This window comes from Acanthaster planci, linkage group LG17, assembly GCF_054643075.1.
Source record: "Acanthaster planci isolate LZ-2023a linkage group LG17, COTS_SCS, whole genome shotgun sequence".
Taxonomy (NCBI): domain Eukaryota; kingdom Metazoa; phylum Echinodermata; class Asteroidea; order Valvatida; family Acanthasteridae; genus Acanthaster; species Acanthaster planci.
The window spans coordinates 7865715-7875651 of record NC_141793.1 but is presented as its reverse complement, the minus strand read 5'-3'; the positions used below and the strand labels follow the sequence as shown (position 1 = coordinate 7875651).

General features: G+C 38.0%; 1 protein-coding gene across 1 annotated transcript in view; it reads right to left on the bottom strand.

Annotated features, from left to right (window-relative positions):
• Nucleotides 1–5694: 5694 nt before the first annotated feature.
• The window catches only part of LOC110984238 (uncharacterized), a 53626-nt gene continuing 49383 nt past the window's right edge, over nucleotides 5695–9937 (bottom strand). The window contains exons 5-6 of the mRNA XM_022244226.2: nucleotides 9162–9300; nucleotides 5695–8744 (exon numbers count right to left, since the gene is read on the bottom strand). Coding sequence (XP_022099918.2) covers nucleotides 8561–8744; nucleotides 9162–9300 — 323 coding nt within the window. The 3' untranslated portion in view covers nucleotides 5695–8560. The remainder of the gene's footprint in view (nucleotides 8745–9161; nucleotides 9301–9937) is intronic.

The following is a 9937-nucleotide window of genomic DNA, read 5'->3' as shown; positions in this document are numbered from 1 at the left end:
TATCCCCGGAGACAAACGTCGCAAAAGTATGCACTGCACAAAAAACTGGTCATGGATCTTATAACTGCATAGTGATTGTCGTAAAAATACAAGAACAGCTTTTGCGGAGCGTCCTCCCTCTTGAACTGAACGGCATTAAACAGCTCTTTGGACAGAACAATGAGCTGCAGACCGTCGGCACTCAGAGCCCTCTGGATTTTCAACAATTCTTCCAAGCCACTCCTCTGGAGCCGAACGTCTGCCTGACGATGCAGTTCTAGTGCCAATCGAGTGGTCTCACCGCGACCCTGGCGAATGGAATTCCAATTGGTTTGGGGTCATCACGTCGGAGGGCTGCTCTGGCAATGACGATTGCCTTTGCACAACAAAACTCGTCTTGGTTCTTGATGGTGATGTGTTCCCTCTTATTTTTGAGCCATCGCTCTAAAGCAGACCCACCACGAGCAAGACGGCGATTTGGATGACCTCCTTTGTTCATCCTAACAATGACGACCCTAATGACGACCTTCCGGTTCAGACTGACGCTCTCGTTTGACTGCAGAATTTTTTCGAGGTTAGACAGAGCGTCATGGACGGAGAGATTTTTGGGGTTTTTCTGAAGCTCATCCAGAAATTCCGGTCTAAGTCCGGAAAACGCATCTCTAACGAAACAAAGTCTTTAGGTTCTGCATTGCTCAGGACACGGTCCATGAATGACCGGAATACGCCTCCCAAAGTATTTAAGACATTACCTATACCGCGTACAGGCTCGATGTCATTGAAACGAAAGGTATATTAGTTTCCCTGGGTGCGAAATTGTGAGTGCGAAATAAGTCTTCGGGCATTACTTGCCGTGCCTCAGACCGTTCTTCCAGCTTCATTCCCTGCGCGCTGTGGGTCTACCCGGGTGGCCTACGTGTCCATCGTTGGCTCATCGCTACTCAAGGGAGGCTCGGGCTCAGAATCCGCGTCGTCTTCTTTATCCGGATACACCTCGGAATCCCCATCCTCATCGTCATCTTAGAACGCCCTCGTTATTTTGGGAGTGACACTGTCGTCCAGCGTCATTTCGCGGTTCAGGTTGCGAAGGTAAACTTGGAGCATTTCAGTCACTGAACGTCTCGTTACCCTTCTCAGCTTCCTGAACGGCATCCAAAAATTAGGTCTGACCCCTGGAAAATTGATAGACACACCAATAAGATCAAATGAAGAACAATTGACGAAAAGCCTTCGCTGCAAAGACTCGATTACTGCGCCTATGGTGCGGATAATCCTCTTGGTGCTTCGAATGGGCTGCGAAATCACTCGAAAAGTGTATTCTTCGCCTGCCGTCTGCAGGTGGTGGATGTAACGATTGTAGTGGGTCAGGGGTCAAACTGGTCTATACTAAAAACCTTTACTACTCAGGACAAAGTGAAAGCGATAAAGGAATGGCGACGGGTTTTGCAGGAATCATAGCTCTTCATCCTCGATAACATCACACTGCAAGACTGGCAGGAGAAGAAAAAAGTTTAAATTGGAGGTAAAGTCACTCTATGATAAAGGTACAACACTGAGGTCTTTTGCTGGAAAATGGCGATGAAGTAGCGGTGAGGTCTTCCACTTCTTGAAATGAAATACAACGGAACTGTGATCCCCTTTTGGGGGGTTATTCCTCGCAAATTTTGTGACAGATATTGAGTGTGTTTAGGGTGTTTATTGTGTATTTGGGGGCGATTTTTATGTTCCTGTTTGATTTGGAAAAGAGCTCTTGTGTGTCGAAATCATGTTTCCTTCCAGTAATCCATTCCACCGCGGGCTATCTGTCGACCAAAGGATCTTGTAGGGGTTGAAGAGCGAATGCTTCTATTTTTTTCTCTTTTTTCTCGTTAGAAGGTTGCTTTGTGGAATGCAAAGGGTATGGTCTTATGGGAGGGCGGGTTTCATTAAAAAATCTGGGTCAAGTCATTTACCGAGTTCTTCATCTACCTTTATTGCACCCTTTGGTTCATTGTGTTGCATTCATTTTAGGTATCCTTGGTTTGGTCTTGTTTTTCAAGTTTGTTTGTTTCTTTAAGACCATATGTGGATACGAAATGATTTTATTCGCATCATTATGCAAAAATTGTTGCAATGGAAAATAGTCAGTTTTCAATAGCCTCGATGAGGCTGGGTGAACTTGCTAAAAGAAGAGACGTCTTTCATTTTCTTATGAACAAAAAATATTTTGTTTATTGTTTACAAGATGTGCATTTTACCAAGGACACGGAACAGTTTGTGGGGAGTGAATGAGGTTTCAACTGTTTCTTCAGCTCATTCAGGAGCAACTCCAGAGGAGTGGTTATCCTTTTTGATAATAATGTGGAATATAAAGCCAAGTGGGTCAAAAAGGATGAAAATTGTTATTTGTTATTTGCGAATCTAGAAATCGGTGATTACAAAATCACATTGGTTAACTTGTATGGACCAAATAACGATGATCATGGTTTTTATGATAAAATCTGCACGATTTTGAATGATTTGGATAACACTCACGCTATTCTGTGTGGGGACCGGAATTTGGTCCTAGATGAATCTTTTGATTATGTGAACAACGTCAATCTGAATAATCCTCTGGCAAGAAACAGAGTTCTCAATATGTGTAATGATTTTGATTTACTTGATGCCTTGAGAGCACACAACCCGGATTCTTGTAGATATGCTTGGAGAAAACACCAAACCTTGAAGTAATCTAGATTGGATTTTCTTAATTTTATCAGAATTAAACTCTAAAATTATCAATTGTGATATTAAGCCAGGATATAGAACTGACAGATAGAAATTATGTTTTAATTATGTTTGGACTTAATGAATATGCCGTGTCTCCATATTTACGTTTTAATCTTAAAAACATGCATCCAAGAGATATCCATTTTGTTATTGATGATCAAATATTTTCGAAATGTTATTGATGAAAATGAGATAGAAAACTATTTCTTTTGCCTCTTAGAAGAAAAAAGAGACTAGGAAAGCCGAGAGAAGGAGATAAATATTTTGTCTGATAAAGTTTCAGAGGGTGATCTTGATTTACTTGATCTTTTAAATGTTAAGCAAGCAGTCCTTGTTGACCTTCGCAAAGCTAAAATGGAAGGTGTTTTAATGAGATCCAAATCCCGTTGGATGGAGGTTGGTGAAAAACCTTCAAAGTATTTTTTAATTTTAGAAAACGTAACTTTGTGAATAAATCTATTAACTGTATTATTAATGAAGCCAATTGTAGACTTACTAGTTCCAAAGACATCCTACCAGAGGCTAGGAGCTTTTATCATAAAATTTACTCTACTTGGATTATTGAAGATAACGTTGAATTCAAGTCACTTTTCGTAGCGGCTGGTAAGAGTATTCTTTCCGACTGTGTACGAGATAGCATTGAGGGGCCTTTATCTCATGACTAACTTCTTCATGTATATATAAAAAAGCGAAGAATGGCAAGTCTCCGGTTCTGATGGTATTAGTTATGAATTTTATAATTATTTCACTTCAGACTTGCCGTGGTACTTACTACGCTCATTAAACAGGGGTTATGTCTCTGGTCAATTCTCTGTTACTCAGAGATACGGTATAATCACTCTTTTGCCAAAAGGGGACAAGCCTCGACAGTATTTGAAAAATTGGCGCCCTATTTCTCTTTTAAACACCTTGTACAAAATTTCCCCTGCCTGCATTGCAGAGACTTAAATGTTGTTTTAAGTGTATTATTCATGAAAGACCGAAGGGGTTTATGGCAGATCGTTTTATTGGGGAAAATATTCGATTAATGTATGACTAGTTGAATGTCAGTGAATCTAATAATATACCTGGTCTATTTCTGTCTATTGATTTTGAAAAAGCATTCATTTCCATATCATATAATTTCATTTTTAAAGTTCTAGACGCGTTCAATTTACGGCCTTCCGTCAAAAAGTGGATCAAGGTACTTTATAACCAAGCCTCCTCTTCAGTTCTGGTTAATGATTCCTTTCTCAGTCGTTTCAAATTGGAAGAGCTTGCAGGCAGGGGGACGGCTTTAGCCCTTGTCTGTTCCTTTTGTGTGCAGAAATTTTATCAATGATGGTATGCATTGATAAAGATCTTCAAGGCATTGCTGTTGAGGGAATGGAATTTCGATTATCCCAGTATGCTGACGACACGGTTTTGTTCTTGAATGGCTCAGCGAAGTCAATGCAGGCTGCTCTCAGAATTCTTGACCAATTTGCTGATATGTCTGGTTTAAAAGTTATCGTTGAGAAGACGGATGCCATTTGGATTGGTTCAATGAAAGATAGTGAGGAGAAGCTTTGTGAAGAGGTCAACGTGAACTGGGTCGCGGCTAAGAAACCTTTTAGAATTCTTGGTATTGACTTCTCCACTGATCTTAACTCTATGATTCACTAAATTACAATAGGATTATCCTAGGGTGGGTTGCGAATGGTTGACGTTCATGTTTATTTAGAAGCTCTGAAAGTTACCTGGTTACGTAGACTCCTTAAAGCTCAGTTCTCAGGTTGGTATACTTTGTGCAACTGGATTTTTATATCTTCCGATTGTACTTATTGGAAGGTGGTTCAATTAAATTGATTAATGCCTGGAGAGTTCGTAATTCTTTTTGGTTCGATGTGTTTACAGCATGATCTAACTTTACTCGGTCCCATTTGCCTACATAGAAAGCGGAGGTATTGAGGAGTTCTCTTTAGTTTAATGATAAAATTAAGATTAATGGCAGACGTATTTATTATAAACATTGGTTGAGTAAAGGTGTTAAGTTTATTGCTGATTTAATAAATGAGAATGGCGCTTTTATTTCTCTAGATGAGTTTAAGAATGTATTTGATGTCAGCACCAACTTCTTTAGAGTATGGTGGTCCTTTTAAAGGACCAGAAAGGATCACAAGGGATCTTTAATGTTTTAGTGTCTTCTAAACATGTGCAAAGAAAATTCAAATATAAGTGGAATGTTAAACTGAATATAGATTTTGATTTTTAGAAATGGTCTTTAATTTTCAATATTCCATATACTTGTACAGTTGACACTAAACCACGTTGGTTCTAATTTAGAGTAATACACCGGATCCTAGGAACCAATTTATTTTTGTACAAGATTGGTAAGACCAATCTTTGTACATTCTGTAACTAGGAAAAGGAGACACTTATCCATCTTTTTTGTTCGTGTACCCACACTATCTCTTTCTGGTCCTCAGTATTTCTATGGATGAAAGAGAAGACCAATCTGTCTATTGCAATGGATAATAACGTCTTTTTATTAGGCAACACCCATGTTACAGGTAATAGTAAAGTGGTTAATCTAATATTGTTGATCTGTGGATCCATGTGTATAAAATGAAAATGAACGAAAAACGACCCTCACGTTGTGTCTTAAAAAAGGATGTGAAGAATTATTATTTGATGAAAAATTCATGTTTTATGGAACTGGAACTAGTTCCCAATTTCACGAGAAATGGGACCAATAAGTCATATTTAGCAGGCTTTTAATGTTATTGGAATCTAAATCTGTATTCCTTATTTTATAAATTGTTCATATGGATGTTTAAAAAGACACATTGAACAATAAAGGAGAAGCCCAGAAAAAAACAAAAAAACTAAACAAAACAATAAAATTTAATTAATTACCCTTTTCCTTTTATACACATGGGCGTGCCGGCAGCGCTAAACCGATACATGCAAAGTAGTACCAAATTAACATAACAACGGATATCACAATTAATTCTCTACTGACTTTATTATAGACACATTCATCCTGATACATAATCGGTGAGCGGAAAGGCCGTACCAAGAAAATGGTTAAAAATCTTAGCCAAAAAAAAAAATCTCCCTCTGAAGAATGGTTTACATGAATGATGTTTTCAGCTGTGCACAAAATATAACGATTGGGTAAGAAAGCAGGGTATTTCTTGAAATACAGAACAGCTTTGTATGGAAACAATAAATTGCAAACATAGTTAAGAAACTTAAACTGCAAATTTTTCACAGTTTATTACCATTTACAAACTTTATGTGTGTGTATTTTGTATTTGATGAGAACGATTAGGAACGTAGTATTGTGACAAGTATACATACGTTATAATTTGAAATGAATTTGCTCAATATTATCAAACGGTAATAAAACAATATTTGCAATTACTTAATATGATTAATTTAGTAAGTACTTTTGATGCCAATTTTGAAACGAACCTGCGTATCATTATAGCGATGCATTCCTTATTAAAAATAAGATTAAAAACATTTCATTGTAATACTTTTGAAACTTTTATTGGAGAACTCAATTCGAGAGCTAATAGAAGAAAAACATAAGGTTCTGTAAGCAGTCTTTTCATAACTTCTTCATTTATATTAAATATTGTGATTATTCAAATATCCTCGTTTATAAATGTAAAAAATTTTAAGAGAAGAAAAAGCACTATGAAAAAACGTGAGGATTATGGACCGGATAGTGCTTCTGTACATTCTTCTTATAATCCCGTGTGAGTTCTAAATGAGGAAATATTAAAAAGGAAATAAATGAGAATCCCTGTGCGCCCATACACGTACGTGTCCTAAATAACCTGTGTAAAGGGGATCGTGTGATATACATGTATATGGGTGTTACATGTACGTGTACATGCACATATAGCCACATGTAGATAGCGAATACATGTAGTGAAAAGCGCCCTCAAGTGTCATCCCCATCCTGTACATTAACCCTAACTCCCTAGGGTGTGTGCAAAATCATATTAAAATTGGAGGATTCAGGAATGGTAGGGCTATCTGAAAGAGAGATGGCTGCCAGTTCATGTTAAGCTCGAGACAAGTCCTTTAATAAATGCTACCTAAGAGCACACAATGGGCCCACATACCCTTCATCTATCAATAATCGCATAAATGAAGTTAAACAAACACAGTGGGCATCTGACATTGACGACTGATTACTGTAGAGTCATAATTTTGGGTCTTCAAGATAAAGTAGCAACATGTCCCACAATCATACGCCAGTGCCTGCGCGAATGAACTTTTTCAAAGGTCATTTGTACATTAAACGAATTGATTTACTAATAGGCCTGATCAAATAGCAAAGGCTCGTAGTAGCAGGTCGCACGTCATGCAAGCATTGTTCTTGATCAGCTGATTGCAATTTTTTAACCTGTCCATGGTGTAATGTTTGTGTTCGACATCCACATTACGCAGAGCAACGTAACCTTCACCGGGCGCAGGTAGGTATGAGCTGCCCACAAATTGGTCTGGTTCCTTGAACAAATTGCCTTTGCGACTTGTAGACTTGTGGCCAGGAATCAGTCTACTCGCGATCATTCAGGCAAAGCGGAAATAGAGGGCGCTGTTTTAATTTTTTTTTTAGGAAAAGTGGAAACAAAAGTGACGCACGCGCGGACCACTATTGGGGGGGGGGCTTAGATGGGAAAGTACTGGATAATACGTCGGCGATAAAACGTGATTAGGAAAAGTGTGATATGATTGAGGGCGCCCTACAGGTTCAACGGTATTTAAGAGGGGACTAAGTTCAGGTAAAACGCATGGGGGCGCTTATCAACAAAACTTATCGTTTATGCTTTCTGATACGCCAGATAAAAATAAATAGAACAGAGCGGTTGATTCTACACATGAATCTTAAGTAGATTAATCACCTTTGCTCCAAAAAGAGTTAATCAAAAGATTTGTCCCGCTTAATGGAAAATATACCAAAGGATACAGGCTTATGTGAATGCGTACGTAATCATGACTTTATTAGTAAAGAAATTCCACTAAATAACTGAGCTATACTGGCCCTGTGATGCATGGTATGTGTCACACAATCCCGTAGGTCAATAAACTTGTGGTAAGTTTAATAAAAGGAATATTAGATTACAAGTATTGTAAATATAGCCCCAGTTCTGTATTTCCTGTTTAAATCAAATTAATGCATTGAAATATGTAAAAAAATAATCTGGAATGTATTTTATGTGAATATTATAACAGCATTAATGTACTTTTCATACATGTATGTATACGCACAGTATTATTTTCATACCATATTCAGTTCCAATTAGCAGAATTCAAATTGAAGGTTTAAAGTTACCTCCAAATAACTGTTTCTGTTATTGTACATGTGGAAAAATGGCTCTAAATATTGGTTGTATTTTAGTTACATGTAACTCGATTTAAAAAAAAATCATTTAGAATTGCGTACTTGTTCAAATTGGTTAGAAATTGGCACAGTGGACTGGGGGAGGGAACGTGTCATTCAGAATGAATCTTGTTCTAAGACCAATCGATGTCTAAACAGGGACAGATCCAGGATTTTTTTTCGGGGAGGGGAGGGTGGGTCAGGCAGGAGATTTTCTTAATGTTTCATTTTGCGGACAAAATGAAATATTACATGACATCGGAAAGAATGTTGAAACATTTCTTGATATTCATTCTTTATAATGGTATTGTGCACTTACCTTTGTACACTTTGGTTGATCGAAAGCTATTTTTCGTATTACTTTAGTAATCTGTTATTATTTTCCCAATTTTTAAACTTTTTCTCGGATTGGAGGGGAGGTCCCCCTGGATTCTCGCCTGGTTTAGAGTTGTTTTATGATTTTTGGTCATATCAGTGCAGCTGCTTTTTTAATCGTCTGTACTGAACAAGATGATCATAGCTCCACTCATCATACCAACGACAACTACCATGATCATACTCATCACATGACACTACTGGCTGCTGCTCCTCCCGCAGTGGTAGATGTGGCTCTTCTGGCCTCTTGCCCAACATGTAGAAATTCCGATAATAGTACCTGGAAATTAAAACAAATATCAGCACCTGACTGTTTAATAAGGATTTCGTTTTCGTGTAAAATTACAACATGAGTCCCTAAATCTTTTTTCTGCCCCATTTACCTTTGATTTTCAGTCGTTGCTTTCCCATTCATAAAGTTGTTCACTTTTCAGACCCTTGGTTTATGCTACAGTGCATAGGCAGTGCCATTTTAGATGGATGTTTCAGGATCAGCTACTCCGACAAAAACCATTTCTGTGTGTTTTGCTCTTTGGATCAGTTGGTTTTGGGGCCTGTTTTGTATTCATCTTGGACTAATTAAAAGACACCCTAAGAAGTGCCCTCCCGGGCGCCCCTCCTTTTACTGTATTTAAAAATGTTCTAAGGCTTAAATATAGTTGTGACAACAAGACTTTGGTGGGGCTTAGATATTCACCATCTTTGAAGAATAATCTTTTGGCCCTTGACAACTGGCTGGGCTGCATGAAGCGAGAAAGGATCACATCTACCATTGGCATCCTGGTTGTTCCAAACAATGGCACGCCCCTTACGTGGCACAACGCTGATACCTAATTCTGGTTTAAATAGAAACTGCTGGTTAACAAGCAATCTGTGGTACATCGATGAAACAAGTTGTATGTGGACAGGACAAGACTTAATATTAAAAGTGTGCTTTTTGGCGAGTACAAAGTAAATACGAGCCTGTGTGAAATTCCTAATTCCGTCTGTCCGCTTTTCAAGTTATGTTAACGTTTATGCGTGCGGTATGTGTCACTGTTTCAAGCTGTATCAATACCCTAAGTATGATTATTTCTTAGGGTACACACAGAGCCAGAAAGTTGACCCCTGGTGGCGCGCTGCCAAAACCTTTGGATAGGAAAAATAACGTGCAAAGATTTTACTTGTGTATCAATGTGTTTTCGTTCAGTTTCTTCTTGAAAAATCCAAATTGGAAAAGGGGTTTTGAAAAATATTTGGTAGTATATCAATTTATGCAAACTGAAAAATTAGCTGACTTAAAAGAGAAATAGCCTGCCAAAAATTGACCCATATCACTTCCTAAAGTCTAAAATACATGAAGAACAGTGCAATACGGTAGTCTCGTATGCAGATGAATATTTATGGTTTGAAATTTTATGGTAGTCTATGTGTGGATAAAAACAGAAACAAAAACAGATCAAAACATTTTGCACGTTTTAGTAAATTATAAGG